General features: G+C 37.1%; 3 protein-coding genes across 15 annotated transcripts in view; 2 read left to right on the top strand and 1 right to left on the bottom strand.

Moving 5' to 3' along the window:
- The window catches only part of dock7 (dedicator of cytokinesis 7), a 46646-nt gene extending 32825 nt beyond the window's left edge, over window positions 1–13821 (bottom strand). For all 13 annotated transcript variants that reach the window (XM_084426488.1, XM_084426481.1, XM_084426489.1 and 10 more), the window contains exons 1-14: window positions 13657–13821; window positions 10580–10682; window positions 10233–10408; window positions 9942–10010; window positions 8676–8805; window positions 8346–8558; window positions 8144–8229; window positions 7988–8054; window positions 6725–6874; window positions 6342–6422; window positions 6079–6241; window positions 5738–5880; window positions 5502–5595; window positions 5246–5408 (exon numbers count right to left, since the gene is read on the bottom strand). In XM_084426488.1, the coding sequence (XP_084282614.1) occupies window positions 5246–5408; window positions 5502–5595; window positions 5738–5880; window positions 6079–6241; window positions 6342–6422; window positions 6725–6874; window positions 7988–8054; window positions 8144–8229; window positions 8346–8558; window positions 8676–8805; window positions 9942–10010; window positions 10233–10408; window positions 10580–10682; window positions 13657–13694 (1676 nt within the window). In that variant the 5' untranslated portion in view covers window positions 13695–13821. The remainder of the gene's footprint in view (window positions 1–5245; window positions 5409–5501; window positions 5596–5737; window positions 5881–6078; window positions 6242–6341; window positions 6423–6724; window positions 6875–7987; window positions 8055–8143; window positions 8230–8345; window positions 8559–8675; window positions 8806–9941; window positions 10011–10232; window positions 10409–10579; window positions 10683–13656) is intronic.
- Window positions 531–3980, top strand: angptl3 (angiopoietin-like 3). Its single transcript, XM_084426495.1, has 7 exons — window positions 531–1150; window positions 1390–1500; window positions 1804–1921; window positions 2006–2119; window positions 2317–2412; window positions 2646–2918; window positions 3003–3980. The coding sequence occupies exons 1-7, from the start codon at window positions 638–640 to the stop codon at window positions 3176–3178; spliced, it is 1401 nt and encodes a 466-aa protein (XP_084282621.1). The 5' UTR covers window positions 531–637; the 3' UTR covers window positions 3179–3980.
- A 1200-nt stretch (window positions 13822–15021) lies between the features above and the next one.
- On the top strand, window positions 15022–24734 carry atg4c (autophagy related 4C, cysteine peptidase). The gene is made up of 11 exons (XM_084426895.1): window positions 15022–15132; window positions 15445–15568; window positions 15668–15751; window positions 17356–17589; window positions 19196–19520; window positions 19641–19711; window positions 20628–20794; window positions 21460–21538; window positions 22219–22295; window positions 22885–23004; window positions 23339–24734. The coding sequence occupies exons 2-11, from the start codon at window positions 15457–15459 to the stop codon at window positions 23498–23500; spliced, it is 1431 nt and encodes a 476-aa protein (XP_084283021.1). The 5' UTR covers window positions 15022–15132; window positions 15445–15456; the 3' UTR covers window positions 23501–24734.
- Window positions 24735–24914: the final 180 nt, after the last annotated feature.

Raw genomic sequence — 24914 nt, 5'->3', positions numbered from 1 at the left:
CTATTACCGCCTGAGCCGAACCATTCTGAGATCCAGCGACGATCCTGCTTGTACATGCAGAGCCTCTCAGTGGCACCTGAGAGTGATGCTCCGCTGATTCAGGAGGCCATTAAATCAAAGCCAGAACCATAAATCGCATACTTTTATAATTAATTCCCATCAAGCGGTGCATGCACAGAGCACCAAGTGGCCGCAGTTATGATGTGATCGATCGGCAGGATGATTCATCAGCATCGTTCATCTTTGCTTATCAGATGCAACCAGGGACCAGGTTATGGATGTGTGGTGAGTGGGGGAAATGTGTGTGTGTGTGTGTGTGTGCGTGTGTGTGTGTGTGCGTGTGTGTGTGTGTGTGTGCGTGTGTGTGTGTGTGTGTGTGTGTGTGTGTGTGATACTGTAAATTGTCTGCACAGAGTAAACTTTCCACAGATTTGGAGGAGGAGGCTCAAGCAAAGCCAGATTAATAATTACCAAATGCTCCCTCCCCTCTCAGTGTAGCGGTATATATTTGAGGAATCTCTGCTGTTTTTGTTCTCAGAGTAGGAGATGAGAAGAGTAGCGAGAAAGGGAGGTTAAAAGAGACTAGCACACAGACAGGAATTGGCAACGGACTGACGCACTGAACAAACCGCCTAAAATGATGTTGATTTTCCTGCTTTTCTGGCTAAGCTTGTCCACAACAAGCGCAGCCTCTAACCTGAAAAAAGCACCCACCGAGGCACCTATCCTAATAACCGCGCCGCCAACTGAGGCTAGATCCCGCTTTGCCATGTTAGATGACGTAAGACTCCTGGCTAACGGTTTGCTCCAGCTCGGCCAGAGTCTCCGAGAGTTTGTGCACAAAACCAAGTCTCAGATCAACGACATCTTCCAGAAGCTCAACATCTTTGATCGCTCCTTCTACCAGCTCTCAGTGGTCACCAGTGAGATCAAAGAGGAAGAAGAGAAGTTGAAGGAGACGACCATATTTCTGAAGGCCAATAATGAGGAGATCAGAAACTTGTCACTGGAGATCAACTCAAAAATTAACAATATTCTCCAAGAGCGAAACCAGTTGCACAGCAAGGTTGGAGGACTGGAGGAGAGGCTGAAGGGCTTGTCTCAGAGCATGATGCCTCTGGAGCAACTTCAAGAGATCACTGCTTTGAAGGTGAGTCAGAATTTCAAATTAAAAAGGTCCAAATTCGCATAACTATAGGGCTTCGCAATACCAATTTGTACAATTTTCAAAATTTACCAAAATGCATGTGAATCATACTTGATGGCAAGAGCTACAAAAAAAAAAGTACATCAATAAAAGTTCCGATAAAATGTACTGATCATATAGCTGTACAGGTCAGCTGAATCCAGTTATGCATTTACTCCATTGACAACTTTTATCTATTGCAGGATGTGATTGAAACACAAGAAAGGACCATTACAGACCTGCTTAAATCTGTTAAAGAGCAACACGAACAGCTAAATTACCAGAAGATCAAAATTAAGAGTCTTGAGGATAAGGTATGTTATTTTCATTACAAAATTCAGATTATGCATTTTAAATGTGTCATTCAATGTATTTTTAATAAAAAGGGTCCCCACACATAGTGCACTCACAGAGAACATTTTCAGGCTATTGAAATGTGTTGTATATTTTATTTATATTTACATAATATATATATATATATAGTGATTAGAATATATAGAATATATTCCTACAGAATATAAAATAAAGAATATTTACTGGATTTTAAATTATCATCACTTTAACTCTCCTTGCTTTATTTGCATTTACTGAGATTAAATATATTAATTTATTTTCAGGTGAACTATGACACTTTTCAAGACACAGCTGAAAAACCTTTGGATTTAAACCCAGAAACGCCAGACCCTTTTCGGTACCTAACAATCAACTCCACCAATAGAACTACAGAAATAAATGGTAAGAAGAGCATTAAATCAATTAGCGATTTAAATTGTTGCTTTATTAAAACCAAAACCATCAACTGTGTGTTTTGTTGCACAGACTTTCCAATAGACTGCAGTGATGTGTTCAAAAGAGGCCAGAGGACCAGTGGAATTTACCCGATCAAACCCAATCAATCTGAACCTTTCCATGTTTACTGCGAGATAAGTTCTGGTAAGAGACCAATAATGCACTTCTAATCAGACTTCCTACTGATATCTGTTACAAAAACTGTGACAGGTACATCACAAAGGGCACAAGAAACCCTACCTAGGTGGCTACAACCCTAACTTAGAAGGTTGTGCCTTTATCACCATTCTTATCGAACTAGGATTCTCTTTTTACAGTTTTCTTTAACTCTTTATTTTAAGATGGAGCAGCAACAGTCATTCAGAGGAGGGAGGATGGTTCTGTTGATTTTGACCAGTCGTGGGAAAAATATGAACATGGCTTTGGCAAACTGGAAAGTAAGTATGCCCTTTTGTGTCATGTCACGTTTCCTTCTCTACTACTCCTACTATAGATGCTTGATAAAATATGAAGAGCTTAAGCTTCTGTAGTATGATTCATCTTTAGCTGAAGAGTCAAATTGATTCTAATCACATGTCTCTTCCTGGCATGATCATTATAAATGATTCAAGGCATGACCACTAGAAAGCACTTCAGCTTTTAACTAAGCACAAATGTCCTTGTGTTACAGAAGAGTTTTGGCTTGGCTTGGCGAAGATCCATTCCATTGCTCAACAAGGAGAATACATTTTACACATTGAACTGGAAGACTGGAAGGAGGAAAAGAGATCCATAGAGTACATGTTCACCCTAGAAGGCCCTGCATCTGATTACACCCTTCACGTGGCACCTTTGTCCGGAGATCTGCCTGATGCCATGAGCAACCACACGGGCATGAAGTTCTCAACCAAAGACAGAGACAACGATAATCATGACGAGTCCAACTGTGCCCGCAACTACACAGGTATCAAACGGACAAATTAAATATTTAATATCATACAATACATAATAGAATATCCCTTAAATAATAATTGTCCGCTGGTTTCAGGTGGTTGGTGGTTTGATGCATGTGGGGACACCAACTTAAACGGGAGATACGCCTGGGTGAGGTTGAGGACTCGCCACCAACGCAGGAAAGGAATCTACTGGAGGCCAACCAAAGGAAGCTCCTTCACTCTCAAATCCACAAAGATCACCATCAGACCATCAACCCAGTTTCAATAATCCCTGACCCTATATCCACTCTCTGTTAGGTAATTCAGAATCAATTAGAGGTGTCACACTGGCCGTAGACACTGGCCAACAAAGCATTTCCCTTTCTCTACAGACAGCCGAAACTGAATGATGCAACTGCAACAGGTCATTGACTCTGGTAGAGGGTAAAAACCAAATCAAAGGGTTATTGCAACATGTTAGTTCAAAATCTTCATAGGTCACCAGATAACACACTTGTAGCTTACTGACCAAGAAGAGTTCACAAAACACTAAAACTGAAAAAGTTAAAATGGCAGGATCACACCTCTGAAACAGGATCTGGTGCATGTTATTATCAAGAGTCAACAGGAATCAACAATATGTTTGTATGGATAATATTATAGAACTGCACTGCATTCAACTATAGAACTACTCAACATCATTTCACATATTGCATGTTTACTTAATGTATTTAAGCAATTTACACAAATGTGCAATAGTAGAAAAGCAATGGGTAACACTTTATAATAACTTTCATTAAATCATAACCATAATGCTTAAGAACACATTTATATTATATTATATACAAAAAATGCAATATATATATGCTCTTGTATTTTTGATGTTGAAAATTATTACAAAGTGTTACCAAGAAATGTATCGTTATGGTCTGCATGTCATTTTCTGTTACTGAGTCATATTGACTCCTGGTTATGCTTTATACATACTCAGCTGTATTGTGTATATTTAGTTTACAGAATGTTTCTCAGTGATGGTTGGGTACATCATATTTATAGCAACACATTTAAACAATAAGATAAATAAAAAAATATTTCTTTAAATTAGCCACTTACAGCACTCGAGTGAGACTATCGTTCAAACTATACTTGGACTCACACGGCAAGCTTTTTTTTTTTACTGGTAATAACTGTAAACCACTGCATAATGAAAACAAATTTCAGCAATATCTTCTCAGTAGAGAATACAATATATGAACAATTTCATTGGGGGCTCACATAACTGAAATAAACCAGTTTCCACACAGTTTAAAGCTACTGTTAGTTTGTGGGGGAGAAAAACTATTATTTAACTGATACTAAACAGTCCAGCAGGAGGATCAAGCTTAACCTAAGTGGGAAATCAACCCTTCATTAATAACATGTTATACGACCTGCATATACGACAGACGTGACGCGTGTGATAAATCTATAGCATGAAATTTGTCTGCAGTAAACTCTTGTCCCAATCTGCCTATTCAGCACAACTCAAATCAAGGCTGACTACACGGATCGTCCAAAAAAAGATAAAGTTGGCACAGGCTGAGAGTGGACAAACATGTCCTCTGAATGACAGGTTATGTCAACATATGCAGAAGATAAGCATCTTTGTCTGACCAACCTTGACTAAACTAGTAAGCTTAAATAGCAGGGTTAGACCATACAGTAAGGCCGACTGCTTACACAGAGCGCAGTTGGCTATTTAACAATAAGAAAAAGTGAGACAAGGCTAAAAGTGAGGCCAATTCTTAATTGAATCCAGACCAGCGGTTCTCATCTAGGGGGCAGGGCCTCAGCAAACATCCAGGGAAAAATCCTCAAGCCAACAAAATGTTTCAAATAAGACAAAATAAGCGAAAACAACTAAAAACAAGACATTTCTTATTTTAATTCACCCCCTCAACAACTGTTTGGTTCCTTTGAAGAAACAGGATTTCCAGTCTTGGCAAACATGGATATATGAGGCAGCCTAATTTTAAAATGGTGATTTCTAGACCTGGAAAAGTCATGTAAATTAATAAATATAGCTACGGAATATATTTTACTAGTTATGCCACACTTTTAAGCCAATTTCTTTTTTTTTTATCCATGTAAATTCACTGGTTAGAAGTGTAGAATCCCTGAAGAACATTCAGTTCCTAAAAATTCTGGAATCCTGAAATGTAATTATTTTTATTTGAATTATTGGTGTTACTTTTTAAATGTACAACTAGGAGTGCCCATAGATTAAAAACAAAACTGGTGGCCTTTGAATATTATTGTGGTGTTGGAGTCAAACATTTTGAGAATCAATGATCTAGACATTTAAAGTTGGTTATACCTGTAAGTGGTGTTGGGCACATAAACGTCCCTGGCAGGGAACTCCAGGATATCCTTTGTTGGCCGCACTCGACTGTCAGGGTAAGGCTTCAATTGGAGCAGCTCAGGCGTCAGGCAATAGTGAGGGTTCTCAGGGGCTGGAGAGATGTCGATCTTCAGCTGGGCTAAGGGCATAAAGTAAATGAGTAACATAACTCAATGCATAAATGGTTCATGGGGTCAAAACACATTGCAAAAACATGCCAAGAGAGTTCTACCTGTGATGGGCCTCAGTCTACGCAGCACAGACGATGGACGCCGCATGTCGGCTAGGAACTTGTAGAGATCTTCATCACTTAGTCGATCTCCTTCCTAATATGATATATAATATAAATAACATATAAAATGTGAAAAGCTTTCATTCATTAGCTTTTGCAGTCTGACCAATGCAATGACGGGTAACTGGACAGTCAAATTCCTATGAATTTTTTTTCTTTTAGAATAACAGCATGACCTGTTTGAAGAAGTTGGTGACGGTCAGGGTGGCAGGCCTGAAGCTAGTCAGACTGCATGATTCATCTCCGCTGGTGGTTCTCTCCAACGAACGACGCCCCACAATACTAGAGTTCCTCCGTTCGGACCACGAGCCTTTCCTCTCTGTGTGATGGTGCAGAGTCAAGAGTTAGAAAGAGATCAGATAAAGAGCAAAAGTGAAAGACAAAATGAGATGCGGCAAGTCCTACTTCAATGGGTTTCGTCACCCATTCAAATGTTGTTCGGAACACTAACCTCAAACTGTGCAAGTCCAAGTACAGGATTAATATGCACAACCATCGGTGTCGTTTGTAGACTCACCTGTAAGCCCCATCTCCAGCTCTGTGTCTCTCTCCAGACTGCCTGCACTGTTCACTATATTCATGAGGTGTATGGCCGTCCAGGCAAAGGGCATCCGATAACGCCCTAGTCGCTGACAGAACTGTTCGGACTGACTGCGCAACTTCTCAATCTTTTCCTTATTCTGTGGTACCCAGGAAAAGAAAAGAAATACCAGTCACCATGTTACACTGAATTCCACCAGGAGTTGGTGAATAATGTACAAACTATAATAAAATGTTTACTTTGGCAGCATCAGACTCTTTAAAGACCATGTAAGGCTCTGCACACTCTCCAATGTCTCCCTGCTGTAGCACCTTCTCAAGCTGAAAGTAAACACAGAGCAGATGAGCATTGATAATGTACTGCTTTCAGTGAACACTACTCAAAACACTAAATAAACATTAATGCAATATTAAAATCATTGGAATAATCATCAAATATGCAACTACAAAAAGAAAACTATACATTTCTCAAATCCATTCATACTTAAACTGTCCAATTGGCTTTAAAAAGCACATACATAAATAAATTATATTATTACATGGCTCCAGTCTTCAATATCAAATCAGATCCTTTAGAAATCATTCTAATATGATGAACTGGTGCATATATGTATGTAACCAACCTTGATAACAAGGAAGACATCTTGGGAAGGGTAGGTGATTGAAAAGACGGCAGAGCGGGCCAGAGTGGAGATAGCAGCAGATGGGATGTGTGGTCGGAGCATGGCCTTCGTTTGCTCAGAGTTCAAGTCAAAGTAGAAGTTCTCTGATATCTGAGGATTAAGACAGGAAAATGATAGGATGCATTAATGTCTGTGGGAGTCTCTAGGAACAACTGTAATCTTTGAACAGGTGACTACTACCCTCTAGTGTTCAAATCAGTTAGCAATGTCATGTACAAACAAATAAAACTTCTATTTTATTTAACAGCAGAGGCGGGTAGAGTATCCAAAAACTAAAAGTACAAGTACTTATAGAAATATTTACTCAAAGTAAAAAAGTAATAATTTGAATAGCTACTTGAGTAAGAGTAAAAAAGTACTCAAGTAGCAAGTTAATAGTTTCTTCGGATCATATATGCCTGCAGAGTTTTGCATTCAAATACATGTAAAGGGGACCATTGACACGTAGAAAAAAAGAGAAGGAAAAACATTCTTCACGTGCTCGCGCTCATGACCACTATGAACATCTGAACACAAACAATGATCAAATGCGCATTGACGGATCTTCTTCCGTCTGTTCTCCAAAATGTAACGTCTGCAGGCGCATGTAAACTGGTTAACTGTGTTGAAGCACAGGCATTCCTTTTCAAGACGAACAGTTCGCAGCCAATGCGCAATACCCACAAATTGCGGGTTGGCAGGGGTTAATTTCATACTATATGAACAATGGTAGCTTATTTAATGTATATATTAAGGTATATATCCAAAAAAAACTGTTAATGTCATACTTTGTAGTAATATAATTCAAACGGATTCGCAAACCAATTTAGACAGTTTTGCCAACTTACTTAATCAAGTCTTTGAACAGAATTGACTCAAAAATGTGTGAAAAAAGAGGGAAAAAATAGACAGCGCGCTTGGAATAAACTACGCATTTCTTAACATGTATTGCATTAAAATAAAGTAAGGAGAGGAACGTCGCCCAGCATAACAAAGTAAAAGTACAGTTTTCATTAGAAATGTACTCGAGTTAAAGTGAAAGTACCCACAATTAAATCTAAACTTCCAAAAAAATACTCAAGTAAATGTAACAGAGTAAATGTACTTTGTAATTGTTACTCCCCACCTCTGTTTAACAGTAAACTACTTAATATTCATTATTTGGGCTTTAGATTTCCACACAAATTTTAACTGTACATTACACAAGGAATCATAACAGCTCACCTTTTTCTTTTCTTTGATATCATATAAGGCCAAACTTGCAAATATTGGCTCAATTTCTATCTCAAACCTTAAAAGTAAGAAGAGAAGCATATCAGCAAAATTGTAATTGTAGTTGTAAGGTTAAATTTGAGTCCGGAAAGGCTGTTCCCCACTTACTTCAAGGACAAGCACTTGACAAGAAGCCTTTGACCGAAATGTTCTTTGGGAACATCAGGCACACAGTGGCGCTCAATGGGTTCTTCCTACATGAAGGAAGGGAAAAAGAATGCAAGAAATTGAATTAATCCTGAAAAGAATGAACATGAAATTTGTGTCTTTGGATTTGTGAGAATTAATCAAACAAAATGTCATACTCTACCTCATCCAAAGCGGGATGCAGTGCGAAGAGCTCTCGGTGACGGTTTGACTTGCGCTGGTCCTCATTGTGGCGGTCGATCTCCTCGTTGGGTACTCGATCCAGAAGGTGAGCCAGAAGAGCATCAGGCTGAGAGTTCTTCAGATCAAAAATACTGCAAGCCCAGCTGCCCCGTGGGGTGTCATCAATTGACATGGACCTTCGCTTCAGATCATCCTGTAACATGCAAAATCACTGATTATATTCAGAGAATTTAGAGAGAAACTCTCAGCAGAGGGACACAGTGGAATTGTGCAAGGGTAAAACACGCAACAGTAGCAAAGACATGTTTACCTGATCATCCTGATAGCTGCTGTGATCTGGCAACTCATCAGACTCAAAAACCTGCTTGGGTAAACCTCTCTGCCTCTCCTTCTGCTTATCCAAAGTGTTGGGGTTAAACGCTGTGCCCAACTTGTGATACCTGTCGATCCAAAATATATTGATTATTATCTGAATCAGCATGCAAAATGGAAAGTGTGTGTGTGTGTGTGTGTGTGTGTGTGTGTGTGTGTGTGTGTGTGTGTGTGTGTGTGTGTGTGTGTGTGTGTGTGTGTGTGTGTGTGTGTGTAAAACGATGACAAATAAAAAATAAAAACTCAAATTCTATAAAGAGGGATTAAGAGCATTAGTTGTTTAATAATAACAAAATGTAAATATATATCTTATTTCTAGTTCAAATTAGTCACTACTCAAATTGTAATGAACAAGAAAACAAGATTATGCGAAGCATCACATTTTTACATTTTATATTTTGTCAGTACAGCATCACACATTATCTTTTGCAATGAGCAGCTTGCATAGTAATGTTACAATTCAGTTCAGTGGTGCTTTGTTACTAAAGGATAAAATTACAGAAATTAAGTCAACATAATTACGTGAAAGTTTGTAGGCTCAAGCTAAACTTCCAATCTTCTGAATGACAGTAATTACTTGAAAACTTATTCCCTTCTGCCTCTCAATAACATAATGCTGTTTTCTCTAGCACAATGACTGAATAGCTTTCAGTTAAAACAGCTCAAGCATGCATTTTAGTCTGGGAATCACTTAAGCCTTGTGTGTGAAACCAGGCATAAGTCTGGCTCACTAACTTTAAGAACATTATATGATCTCAGTCAGGATAAGAGTTTGGGATTATCAATTAAGAATCACCAAAGCAACTGATTCACAGTAACTTATTAAGGCCCTAAAATTAAGTTAAAAGCCCCAGTCTACAGTATCATATACTGCAGGCAAAATACACTTGAATTCCTTTTTGTGTTATGAACAGGCCCACACAAAAATGATGCCTGCAGAAATCTACAGATAGTGTTGCAGATACTTCCGCAGGATTAAAACATCCGTCAATCACAACGAGGCACCAAGAACGTTACACTCTCAGCTCCATTGAACACATTTTCAATATTTAAATCCATGTAGCAGAATTCTGCAGATTGTCCTCCAAAAACATCAATGTAAAATGGAAACTAGGAACTAAAAATTTGGGAAGGGGAAGAGAAAACAGATGTAAAGATAAAATCTAGTGAAGCACGTGAAATTTAGCACTTATAAATATCGTACTTGCGGTTAACGACGGCCCAGTCCTCAGTGTAAGAGCGGATGCAGTCTCTGACGTGCGAATCATTCTCACTGTAAAATCATTTAAAATAGGAACAAGTTAAACTTTTTAAGTCAGTGAATGACAGTGATGAGTTTCACAACTCTGCTGACAAAATAAAAAGCAATTAAGACTGATTTTAAAACTGTTCACATTGGCATTTCGATTTGTCATTTATACCCCTTTTCATTGTGTACATTTTAGTTTTCAGGATGCATACTAATGTCTGCCTTAATTCTTCAAAACACACTCACCCCTCCTCAGGCACAGCCTGACCAAGAGTTCGACACTCTCTTGGCGTGTAAAGCACTTCAATGTCATCTGGAGGAAATTCGATCAGATCTCTCAGAGGTCCTGACTCTATAATGGGAGGGTGCGTGATCAAATACTCTTCAAAATCCACTGGCTCTACAGCCTCTGTCAGAGGAATCTGTAGGGAGAAATCCAAAGAGGAAACAAAAGAGAATGTGAGAACTGTTACCACTATCCACCAAGAAAGACGGTATCACACTGAAGGGATAGTGGTGGCATATACTTTCTGAAGTGTCAATCTCTCCGATTTAACATAGAAAAGTATATTATCTAGGAATGTTTTACTTACAGCATTGCTAGTGGCATTCCCACCCACACTGAGGTTTTTGAGAAGTTGAGGGGAGCCTCCGTACTGACCAGCAATCTGCTTCCTGACCTCAGCTGCTACAGTCCTGGAGAACAACAAGAGAGCGTAGATGGTATTATAATCCAGTCATCTCACATTAAGCAAATCATAGAATAAAGGCTATGTTTAGAGTGGACTACTCAATTACTACGTATGCATACTATTGTTCAAAGTTTGGGGTTAGTAAGATAATATAGATTTTTTTTTTAGATTTTTTTTGTTGTTGAAAGAAATTAATACTTTAATTCAGCAAGGATGCATTAAATTGATCAGAAGCGATAGTAAAGATGTTTATAATGTAACAAAAGATTTCAGTTTCAAATGCTGCTCTTTTGAACTCTAGACTGCGGTTCCCACAAAAATAATAAAACAGCTGTTTTCAATTGTTTTCAACATTGATAATAATAATTAAGAAATGTTCCTTGAGCCCCAAATCAGCATATTATAATTAATTCTGCAGAATCGTGTGGCAATGGAGTAATGACATTTTCATTACAGGAATACTATTAGATAGATTTTAAAATATATATATATTTTTTAAAAATAGTTATTTTAAATTGTGAGAATATTTCACATTTTTATTTATATATTTTTATTATTAAATAAATGCAGCCTTTGTGAACGTAAGAGACTTCTTTCTGAAACATTAAAATATCTTACCAACCCCAGATTTTTTTCCGAAAGGAAGTGTAAAACACAACAGTTGTCGCATGACCTCGCTAGGTATGCATGTTTAATTCAATGCCATTCTTATCACCTTGGAAATAAATATGGTTATTTTGACTAAAGTGTCTTTCTTAAAATGTGAGCCAACAAAAGAATCATGATAAATATTACTGACTTGTCCATCCCACTGGAAATCAAGCACACAGCATGATAGAGAACAGAACAGTACAGTACAGTACAGTAAAGTAAAACACCATCCAGGTATTCCAGTAATCTTGCATACGGTGTAGGCCTACAGTATACAAATTGCTTCCTGCTAAAATGGAACAAGTAGCCTAGTTATGCTATATATATATATATATACACACACACACACACACACACTCAAGTGCCTGTTGCTTATGACTGCCAATAGGTTATTGACAAAGGTTCATTACTATTGAGTATAACATAAGATTGTAATGTATTACTTTTTTTTTTCTTTTAGCTTTCACAGACTGAATTATAGCTAGGCCTGTAAAGTACAAACAGAAAAAAAAAATACTTAAGTTTGAATCAAAGCAATGTGTCTGGTCATCAGTAAGAGTCAAATTGACAGTATTATTATCAGAATGTCTCTGTTGTGGCATAGTGTACCAGTCAATATCCCTAATCAGAATCCTCTTCTACTATGTGTGGGATGACGTACACCAAAACAAAAACCCGCCCTCAGTTGGTTCTGGAGGGACCTTTATTTAGGCTGGACATTCCTGAAGAGGGAACAGATGATTAGCCCACGGATGTGTTGTTTACCGAGGACCCGGCTAACCATGGATTTCGGTGCATATTTCACACACCTCTGAAAAAGTCTTAACAGAGCCATGAGAAATAGCTTCTGTGACTTACGAGAAAAGCTTTCAGATCCAATTAGCACTGCATTCAATAAAAATAAAATGGAAAAAAAGGGGGAAATCCAAGATTTTCAGAGCTTTCAGTTTTGTTTTGACTGTGAAAAAAATTAGATATACATTGACTTTTCTGAGACTTTTTATTCTCTATATACTATGGATATTAATAAAACATTTACTGACATATTCATCTATTAATAAAACAAAACTAGTAGTTTTTGATCATATAAATAAACATTTTTCTATTTGGTTAGGTAAGAACTTTTAGAATGGACAGCGGACAACGATTGGAATCAGGACAGAGGGTGCCACCACGTCTATATTGAATGATCTTATCATCACATTACACACTGACAAGACGACAACAACATTTTTAAGCATCTGGGATATGCCATGACTGTGGAAACCACCAGGGAGCCTAAAAGGTCACTTCCTTTTTTAGATCCATATGAGGTCTAATCCCTGACTTAACATCACAAAAGAAATCTCAATTGAAAATATATGTCTAAAGTCAATGATGAGACTTAATTATAGTCTATTACAATAACCCAGGGACCCTGCTCCACAAAGTACGGGCCACTAGCCAAAATCTCAGCAGATTTAACTTAAGCATCAATCACAGTGTCATTACAGAGCCAAGTATCTAATTTAATTTAATCATACATTGTATTCCAGGTTATTCTAGATCTTATTCTGAAACTGGCTTTATGAGAGCTACATCATGCAATCTGAACACTTGGCACTTGAAGTTGATAGTGTTCTCTATGATACACAAGAAATGCTTATGCATTATTACTCATGATTTCTAGGCGTAAAGTCATTGTTTACATTATTTTTAAATATATTTTCTTTTTGCACATTGACTACTACACTAATATATATATATATATATATATATATATATATATATATATATATATATATATATATATATATATATATATATTGCATATTGACAGCATAGCATCTCATGATCTTATAGATGTGTCAGTATGCCAAGCCATCGTCTCACAAAACCCAAACACTGCAATCCATTGATTCACTCCAAGTCTGCATCGTTAATTCCCTGTATGGGCTCAACCAAAGGAGCATTTGTGGATTATAAACCCAGCGATGAAGACTGATTTTAATGTACAGAAGCACAAAGGCATCATACTGCTGTCTTGCAGCTTAGGGTGGGTCACACTCGGGCATCTCTAGGGCTGTGACTCAAAACCTAAAGAGCAGTCTACCTAGACAGCATTCCAGACGAGCTTATCCGACTCAAACGTGCTGGCTGGGTAGGCAGCTCACTAGGTTTTAAGACACAGCCTATAAAATCAGCGTCTGATCCAGCTAACTCAACGCCTAGGCCTTATTTGGAAAAGACTGGCACACTCGCCAAATGCATCAGGCAGCATACAAAGAATGGTCGCACGACTCGGGGAGAACATATATATAAACAGGAGATGCGTTAGATATCCTTACCTGCTGATTTTTTGGGCAAAGGCGCGGCGCTCAGCCATGACTGTAGCCGCTGAGTGCTCGAGTAACTCCAGCGCTCCAGCCGCGATATTCCTTCCCCACCCGTACCCGAATTCCGTTAAGCCCCACCTCCTGACTCCAAAAAGACGTCTGTGATTGGACAGTTGCAAAGTCACTCATAAAACCGTAGTAACCATAATAAACAGAGAGGAGGAGCTCAGGGGCGGGACTTGCGGATTACGGCTGGGAAAAATGACAACGCACAAGAGAGGAGAACGTACCGTAAAACTGGAAAAACAAACGCATATTATCTTTTACAGATGAGATGAGATTATTATTATTATGCTTTTTTTTTCTTTCTTTTTTTTGTCTGTTTGGTTTTTAGATTTCTCTTTAGCAGCATGACATTTTATAGGGAATTAACAGTGCAGTATTGTGGGCTGGAGTCTTCCCAACATGATTCATATCCTGTGCGTACAATAGGGGGCACTTTTACAGGAAGCTATCAGTGTAACTAAAAAGTGTGAAATGCATCCGTTTCCACTTCCACCGATAGTGTAATCTGTAGTCAATGACAGCTTTATTTGTGTATAACCAGAATGTGTTTTGTAATATTGTATGCTTAATTTTGGCGCATTCGATAACTAATACTATAATAACATTGCAAAGAGCAATAATGTTTATAAATTACAGAAAAGCTTAAAGAATAGATACTTATTTCATTAGATAATTAAAACTAGATTTTAACCCTTAACAAGCAAGAGTGGAAAATAATCAGCAAAAAATCATTGAATGTCATTTTACTACATCTCCACTAAAGTAAAACATATCCAAAGGAGTTTTTGATATGTTTGATAACCTATATTTTGGATTTATGTATCTCCCATGAATAAGTTATTAAGGTATTTTAAAAAAAGTCATCAATATTTCTATGATTTATTTGATGCAAAATATGCTGCATGTATGACATATACCGTATATATGCCATGATGACATACCCATCTAAACGAACAAACAAAGCATGTGTACTACAAATATTCGCTATGTTTTATAAACACATACAATTAGGTGCTGTTAATACATATTTTACTATAACATGATAAAATCTTTCCAACCATTGTAATTAATTTCAAAAGGGATCACAAAACCCACGACCATCCTTTATTGTAAACCCGTAATAAGCACCAATATGTGTCTACAAAGGTTTATTAACCAGATTTTTTTTTTTTTTTTTTTTAAACGAGTGGTTCAAAAGAACCGGTTGGCAGAAATGAATCGGACTTCCTTATCACTAATCCAGAGCCATGTAGAGATATGCTCTGCGCGAATCCATACGACTCCATGAAGAATGCGCCAGACGGGAGAATTTTTAAATACCGCGAGACCGAACGAGAATAGCCACTTCCTCAAAATGTAAACAGAAGTAAGCAGTTGCACAGTGAGTTCTTCTGTATAACAACTAACAAGACATGTGAGCAGGTATGTTTTAAAGTAACGTTATATCTTTATATATTTAATTGTTTATTTTACAACCCGTTCGCCGCTTGTTTGCATTTACATTTATTGTAGACAACGTTGTAACGTTTTGAAGTGTACGCTCACTGATTAATTAGCATGCTAGCCTCTTTTCTGTGCTGCATTTGTGTTAATATGGTCGTATTCTGATGATTCTTTGCTATGCAGCGTTATTATGGAAATGTGGTGGAAATGTCATCTGTGTGAGTAAATGAGTTAATGATATCTTTCCACAACGACATAACTTGTTTTGGTAATACTGAAAACTTTTAATAGAAACTCCATCGTATGTGCTGTGATGGGTTCTGCTCCGTGGCTAATACAATGGAGACTAAAGAGACCGACGAGGTGGAGAAACTGAAGTCCAAGTTTATGTCAGCATGGCACAATGTGAAGTACAGTACGTAATGACAGATCTCACATGGATGTCAATTGCAGTCTTTCACAAGTGGCATACCTGTGCACGTGACTAATCTTGCATTTTCTTTAACCCTTCAAGGTTGGGCTCTTAAATCAAAAACTGCATTCAGCCGTAATTCTCCTGTTTTCTTGTTGGGGAAATGCTACCACTTCAAGGCTGTGGGTAAGATGTTTTACACAGGACTTTTACACCAATTTCTTAATCTGTCATCCTTCACATTCAATTTTTTTGTACTATACGGTTATCCGGACCACACCTGACCACACGTGACCACAACCGCTCTTGGTTGGTCATAACCCCAGTGACGGGTTGGTTTAGGGGCAGGGTTGGGGTAGGTCATCACATGTGGTCCGGATAACCGTATAGTACCTATTTTTATTTAAAGGGGTCATGAATATCTAATTTTCTTTAATCTGTTAAAATGTAAGTCATTGTACTGTAAAAACATCTCAGAACTCAAAACTTCCTAAGTAGTCGAATAACAGCTTTTATTGAAACCAAGCTCAGAAAAATAATCGCATTGTTACATTATGATGTAATAGTGCTACAAAAGAGCCCCTCTGCAGAAGAATATCAACGCCTACTTCCACATCATCACATCTTTGGCCCCACCTACTGGCTTGTTAGTGAGATGAGAAAGAGAGAAGAAAGATACAGGATCACTGGACTAAAATAGCATTACCTGCCAAAAAACTAGGAAGATAACTATATGAATATCTCAGTAGAGCATTATTTGTGTGTTCGGTACATTTCACTGTGGATTCTTTGATAAATCAGTTGCAATTTTGGCGCAGACTTTTACTGTAGGATATGAACCTGACAGTAATGCCACAACATGTAAGTAACCATGTTCTAATGCCTAATCTGTGATCAGTAGTTTCTGAAATGTAATGGTTCATGTACAGTCAGACATTCTTTGTCTCAAAACCGTTAATTGCTGTTTATGCTTCAGTAAATCGAGCCAGTGACTAAACGGTCAACTTCACTTTTACTTCTCTTAGTAGCATGAAAATAATCTGTTATTTAAATTATATACAGTAAGCGATTTAAGAACCATCCCTTTATAATCGCTGATGCTGTCAATCAAACAGCTCGAGTTTATCAGTGACTGAGTTCTGGACTCTCGCCAAAACTCCCGTTATAGCCCAATCAATGGCGCTGTCTACACTGCACAATGAATCTCTTATTTACGTTGTGTTTGTTATGATGAAAGCATTCGTACGAGTGCAGAAATCGAGTTGCGATGACGAGATCACTGCATTCATGCACTCAACAGACATGTCTGTCATCGGCTACAATGCTCATCGCTGTAACATTTCATGCAACAGAAGTACATTAAATATAATAATATAATCAACGCTTTTCACGATTTGTTAATCTCGACAGCTGTAATAGTAAAAATGTAGTAAAAGTTTTCTACAGAATTCCAAATGTAATACTTTGTCATTTCATATGCAAATGTTAGCCAATCACAGCAGTGGGCGTTTACACTGAAGTCTCACAGCAGACACGCCCCTTCCAACAGATTCACGCCCCTTCTGAACTTCAAATCAGAGACTTAAATCAGTGTAGAAAATGGCTTTCTGTTTCAAAATTCTGACAATTTTTATAAGTGCACCTCAGGAACCAATATAAAATAATTGTATAAGTGCAGTTCATGACCCCTTTAATATATCTGGCATTTTAAAATGAAAATGATGGCTCTAATTTCTCACACTGACACACCGGGTGTATCATGAAATGTTTGTGCTAACTGTTGCTCTTAGATGATGAAAGTCCTACTGAGAGTCATTCTGCTGAGGCATTAGATGGCGATGTTGTCACAGGCAATGTTGATGGATTTCGAAGGGACTTCACCTCACGAGTTTGGCTGACCTATCGAGAAGAGTTTCCCGGCCTTCCAGGCTCCACCCTCACTTCAGACTGTGGATGGGGTTGTACACTCCGGGCAGGGCAGATGATATTGGCCCAGGCTCTCATGCTTCACATCTTGGGTAGAGGTGAGATCGGGTGGAGAGAGAATCGGTTATGATGATGATGGGTAATGAGTAGATGCATTCAGCGTCTGGCCACTTTTCTTTTATATACACTGCCATTCAAAAGTTTGGCATTGGTAAGATTTATATTTTTAAAAGAAGTCTCTCATGATCACCAAGGCTGCATTTATTTGATTAAAACTACCCCCCAAAAAATTTCAGCATCATTACTCAAGTCTTTAGTGTCACATGATCCTTCAGAAATCATTCTAATATGCTGATTTTCTGCGTGTAATATTATTATCATTTAATAAACAGTTATGTAAAAAATTAAATAAAATTAGGATTCTCTGATGAATAGAAAGTTCAAAAGAACAGCATTTATCTGAAATAGAAAGCTTTTACTACCGTTTGGGGTCAGTAAGAACCGGGGGGGGGAATAAAAGACATCAATACTTTTATTCAGCAAGGATGCATCAAATTGATCAAAAGTTACAGTAAAGACGTGTATAATGTTACAAAAGGTTCTTTAAAAAAATTGTACACAACTATTTTCAAGATTGATAATAATAATACATTTTTTTTTTAGCATTACATTAGCATAATGATTAAATTATAAAATCATGTGACACTGAAGATTGGAGTAATGATGCTGAAAATTCAGCTTTGCATCATAGGAATAAATTAAGTCATAATATTTAACAATACTACTGTTGTTTTTTTTTTGTTTTTTTTTATCAAATAAATGCAGCCTTGGTGAGCATAAGAGACTTCTTTTAAAAACAATTAAAAATGTATGTATGTGAGTGTGTGTGTGAGAGAGAGAGAGCTCACAAAAAAATGTTCTGGGGTGTGTGTTGCTTAAATATAATTAGACAAAGTTTTTCTCATTTACATAATGAAATTCTTATAAAAAAAATTATTTTAGAGGTTGGGTACTTCAGTGTCAGAGGTTGTCACTCTCTAAAGAATGAGTTCTCAAATGATTAATGGAGGGCAGTTTTGTGTAATATGTTGAACAGGCCACGGCATTTGCCAGTTTAATACCTTCATTCAAAAAACAACATTGAAGCGTCATCCAGATCCCACGCCTATAATGAAATATGTCATTATAGAAATATCTGTCTATAAAGAGGCTAATGGCTAATAAAATATACTTATTGGCCAATTACAGGCCTTGACACTTAGCAAGGTCATTACCTAATGGCCCCACAGCCAGGTCCGGCACCTTTATGACCCTCAGCACTTCTACCTACACCATTTCAGACACCCACTCTGTTTGTGAGGATAAAATGTAGTAAAAGTGAAATACTGACTACATTGAATATCATAATTGGACTTTTGTTCTTGCACAAGCCCTACTGTCCATTTAAAAGTCAAATTTATGTCTGTCACATTTGGAGAAATCTAGGACAAACTTTCAGGAGTTCTGAAAGACTTTTGCTTCATTGTTTCTTAGTGCACCATATTTATATAATTTATGAGGTAATTAAATAGAAATGAAGAGAGTGGCATATTATTAACAACTGATTTTTCAAAGTAAATGCAAATCACGCTCTGAAAAAGTATTTACTTGCTGCATCCTTAAAAGCACAAAAGTATTTTTTCAAATAATTTTCTCTGTCACCAGACTGGACCTGGTCCGAAGCACTGACCTTGGAGCCGCTGGATGCAGAGACATGGACCAGCAGTGCAGCACGGAGACTGGTGGCCACATTAGAGGCCTCCATTCAGGGAGAAAGAGTACAGGTCACCCTGCCTCTCTGTCCTGCTCAAGGAGGGGCTGAGGAGGCCGACTCATACCTACAAGAGGCATATCATCGCACCATTGTGTCCTGGTTTGGGGACGGACCGTCAGCCCAGCTGGGCATCCACAGACTAGTACAGCTAGGAATGACTTCTGGAAAACTGGCAGGAGATTGGTACGGCCCAGCAGTGGTGGCACACATACTCAGGTAAAGAGTCCATAATACATACATGTTTTTATAGTTTTTAAGTCACCCATTCCTCATTATAATGTTCAGTATGTCAAATATATCTCACCCTGTCACTCTTTCTTCCTATGCGTCCCTCAGAAAAGCCGTTGATGGGGCAACAGATGCAATGCTGAAAGGGATAAGTGTTTATGTAGCACAGGACTGCACCGGTATGGACAATTTCGATCTAAAGTCTTTCACAGAACAGCAAAAGGGCAAATATGATTAATAAGAAGACTTCTGACATTTAAAACCACTAGTGAAATTGCTCATACTTTGTCTTTTTATTTATTACAAATTTTCATCAAAAATATGTTTTATAAGCAAAAAGTTTCAACAAAAAATATTAAACAACCATTCTCAGCTCTGATAATAGTAAGAAATGTTTCTTGAGCACCAAATCAACATATTAGAATGATTTCTGAAGGATCATGTGACACTGAAGACTGGAGTAATGACTGCTGAAAAGTCTTTGCCATCACAGGAATGAATAACATTTTAAAATATTTTAGAAAGTAATTATAAAAAAAAAATTGTTTTACTGTATTTTTGATCAAATAAATGCAGTCTTAAAAATCATACCTAACTTTTGAATAGTAGTGTGTGTGTATATGTGTATATATATATATATATATATATATATATATATATATATATATATATATATATATATATATATATATATACAGTGTATATATATATATATATATATATATATATATATATACAGTGTGTATATATATATATATATATATATATATATATATATATATAATACTAAACTAACACATATCAAATATTTTTAAGCTAACTCACAGACATCATACTATTGTAGCTGAATTGTGTATTGTGAGAGTACAAGTACAATTAGGGTGCCTTCACACTTGGTTCGGTTTGCGGGTGTGCACCCGAGTTCGGGAAACTGCGTTCACATCATCCAAACGAACCAAAGTCTGATGTCAATCAAACCGAGTGCGCACCAAAAGTGCTAGTGTGAAAGCACTCTTAGATTCAGTAACAGCTATATTTTGCCCACTTCACAGAGAAATGTACCTGTTTTTGACCTCTGTTGTTGATTGTCTGCAGTGTACAGTGCTGATGTTATTGATAGCCATTCAGCACGGACGAGCAGCCACTGTGATCCTCAGGGACTCAATACTGGAGCTGCCCCTGATAGTAGAGCTGTCATCATCCTCATTCCTGTGAGATTGGGTGGAGAGAAGATCAACCCAGAATACTTGAGCTTTGTCAAGGTGAGGCTTTGGTATGGAAGCTTGTTTCCGCCACAGAATAAAACATTTTAAAAGATAATTGCAACTTTTTATCTCACAATTGCCGTCGCAATTGACACAATTGCAAAATTATGTCGCAATTGCAAGTTTATATCTCGCAATTCTGACATCTTTTCTCAGAATTGTGAAATATAAACTCGCAATTGCGAGTTATAGAGTCCAATTCTAAGAAAAAAAAGACTGACTTTTTTCCAAAGAATTGCAAGTTTCTATCTCACAATTCTGACTTTATAACACGCAATTGCGACTTTATAGCATGCAATTTTGACTTAATATCTCCCAATTGCGTGTTAAAGTCAGAATTGCGAGATATAAACATGCAATTCTGAGAAAAAAGTCAGAATTGCGAGTTTAGTTCTCGCAATTCTGACTTTATAATACACAGTTGCGACTTTAATGAGATAAAAAGTCAGAATTGCGAGATGTAACCTCGCAATTGTGAGATAAAAAGTCACAATTACCTTTTTTAATTTTTATTCTGTGTCGGAATCAAGCTTCCATACATTGGAGATCACCCTTTTGCACAAATACAAACTAGATCATGCAATGACAAAAAAAAGAGAAATATTTGTTAAAGATGTGGCTATCAACTCATCTTAACTGTTCTCTTTTTCTTTCCTCCCCAGAGCATATTAAGCTTAGAGTACTGTATCGGCATCATTGGAGGAAAGCCTAAGCAGGCCTACTATTTTGTTGGATTTCAAGGTTAGTTTTTTATTCAGAACTCATTGTGCACACTCTTCAAGAGACAAAGTAAAAGAATGCATGCTAAGAGAAGGCCAGCGGCATCAGAGAAGCTTATTTTATTTTTTCCGAACCCATCAAAAATACTACACCATTTATCATGTGAGGCAATCTGAAACAGCAGGCTTTCTCCACTTACATAAGTAGCTTGCATAGATTTCAGAGCTACCCAGAGTAGCCCACTCTCCATCACCTTCAGTAGCCAGTGGAAACCTTCAGTTGGACATGTTGGTAGTCAATATTTACCCATTTACATTTTAACAATTTGAAATACACTCCGCGATGATGTCTAAATGACAAGCAATAAATTCTCCCTGCCAGGCCCAGCCCGTCGTCTGCATTCATCATATGCAAATGATGTAATATAATTGCATGTTTGTAAAAGTAATTTCTCCACACCAAAATTAAATGACAGCCCCCTTTGCTGCATAAAGAATGTGCTTGTACAACCAGATTCGATTATGCAGCGTTTAATCCATCCGAGCTTAAGAAGGACCAAAAAAAATTTCTCGCATTTGATTGTTTGAAGCCCAACTGAGGTGGGTGACTTTGAGCTGCTCTGCATAGAAATTGGGCAAGGATAGGCATTATAATAATCACTGTGTTTTTTGAATAACTTGTCTTTTGTTTTGTCCTTGCAGATGACAGCTTGATTTACATGGATCCTCATTACTGTCAGTCTTTTGTGGATGTCAGCACAAGCGATTTCCCTCTGCAGGTAATGTGGAATTACAAAAAGCTGACCGCCGCACAGTGATGTGAATTTAATAGTTTCTGTACTTAAGGGTATGAATCTGAAAGTAGACCTCCACACTCAATTACCGAACACTAGAGATTTACACATTGTTCTGGTCTTTGTATCAGCCCCAACATTTTATATAGCTCCAACGATTTTATATTTCAGCATCATAACTTATTTTTACGCTTTTTGCGTGCTGTAGAAAGTGGCCTGGCGGAAGACAGAAATTATGGGCCATACTTTTTGCTCGGCTGTCTAAGCCTTTCAGATCTCCGGCAGAATTCAACATTTGTCAAAAAACGTGTCAAAAAGTAAAATCTTTTATTTCTGCAATCTGATTGTTTCACATGAACACGCATCCATCATTTGGAACCGCAGGATTGAACAGTTTAACACACCTATTGCATTGTAGATGGATATTACAGATGAAAATGTATTATGTATATATATATATTATGTATGTATAATAAGTGTGCATATAGATCACTGTGATTTCACAAACATGGAAAACAAATTGCTGCTTTTGACTGGAATTTTAATGGATATTTCATCTTTTTCTTCTTTAAAGTCCTTTCATTGTCCATCACCAAAGAAAATGTCTTTCAGTAAAATGGACCCGAGCTGTACCATTGGATTCTACTCAAAAAATGTCGAACACTATGAAAGAATTTGCAACGAACTTTCAAAGGTGGGTAAACCTTTGTTCATGTTTTAATTGAAGTATAGCAGAAATTCTTCCATAGTTTTTGATGATAAATGGTATGTTCATTTTCATTTTAAAATGTTCTATTATGTTATGCCTAAATTCACAAACTGTCCAAGAAAAAAAAAAAAAGAAAAATATTTCCCTTTTAAGCTGTAGAAAGGCAGCTATTTAAGTTTCAGTCAGCAGGTGGCAGCATTTAACTAGGTAATTGGAAACTGTGAAACTATTGGCACTGCTCCCAGCAGAGACTAAAGGGGCAAATGTTGTATGTTATTTTATACATTTTAGGTTGATAAACTGTTTGTTAATTTGCTAGATATTGGAGCCCTCATCAAAAGAGAAGTACCCTGCATTCACCTTCATGAAGGGACACGGGAAGGATTATGAACTTTCGATGGCTGTAGAAAAGCGAGAATGGCCTTTCATCAGGGACTCAAGAAAAGCAGGGACAACATCGGGAGACTTTGTGCTGCTCTGAGAGAACCCTTCAAGCCTCTAACCAAGAGCCAAGTGATACACCACAAATCAGGGCTGTATTTACATAACACTGTGGGCCTAAACTATAGAACCCTCATGTCATTTCACAAAAAGACCAGTCAGTGCATTCACTAGCTTCACATTTAACTGAACCAATACTGATGTCAATAATTCTGTCAGTATGCGCTTGAAAGCAAAGTTTAATCCAGAGATGGTGATCATAGTCTGGAGTGTTTCATGCACATGGGCCATCCACATTTGTTTTGATTGCAATTTTATTTACTAGCTAAACCAGGAAACATTTCAGTGTGCTCATATAAATGCAATGGACATGCGTGGTTAATACATGTATTTTTTTAACAAGAACGTATATTTTTTTCTAGAATCTTTTCTCTGGGTACATATAATTAATTATTTCTTAAAACAATGTCTCAAAACATTTCTAGTGTACTTTTTTGAAAGATTATACATTCTATGGTGATTTAACTTCACAAAACTTATGTTTTATGTTATGTTAACTGGACGGATAATGTGCCTTTACAAGTGAGTAGAAGACACTGTATCATGTATAACTAAATATAGTGGTAGCTAGATTAAAAAAGCCCTCTCTGCTGCCAGCGTTTTTAGAAATATTAGTCGTAGTGCGTTGATATGCACTGAAACTGCTTAATATAAGATTAATTAATGTCAATTAACAACAATACAGTAGCCAATATGAAAACCCAGAATTTCAGCGTTCAAAGATCTTACTGTGTTATTTTTAAGGTGTAATGGAAGATATAAACCAGTATGAATCAAGCAGTAATTTATTATTAAAGTATGCCTTATTTATATATCGCCTCAATTTTATTTTCTTGGTGATGTATCATTTTAACAAAATTGTAAATATGATGATACTGTACTGCCATGAATAGCTTTAATTTTTGTTAGAAACACCTTTGAACCAAAGCACTTGGCATTGAACAAAACTGTAACACTATAGCTCTAATACAATGTTGATATATTATAGGTAACTGGCATCATTTTTCTTTTTTTCTTTTATTTATTTAAACCTATTAAATCCACCATTTGTCAATTTTAAGAGTTGTGTAAATTACTACCATGTATTTGTAGTAACACCATACTTTAATCGCCAAAATCATTTTGCACAATGAACGTTTCAGTTTTATAATTGTTGAAAATTGTTTAATTGTTCAAAAATGAAAAATAAATCTAATATGGTTAAATAATCAAAACGTGTTTCTACTCAGTCTGTAATTACCTACATGATTTATTTGAAGTAGCTCAACTTCCGTTCTTTACTGAACAGCAAATTTGTTATCAGTCTATTAACTCATCTTCCCAACAAACACTGCAAATGAAAATGACCCGCACTTACTAACTCCTTTTCATAACCCATGCATGGAACAAATCTG

The sequence above is a fragment of the Rutilus rutilus genome, assembly GCF_951802725.1.
Source record: "Rutilus rutilus genome assembly, chromosome: 12".
In the NCBI taxonomy this organism is placed as follows: Eukaryota; Metazoa; Chordata; class Actinopteri; order Cypriniformes; family Leuciscidae; genus Rutilus; species Rutilus rutilus.
This window is presented reverse-complemented; position numbering and strand designations above follow the sequence as displayed.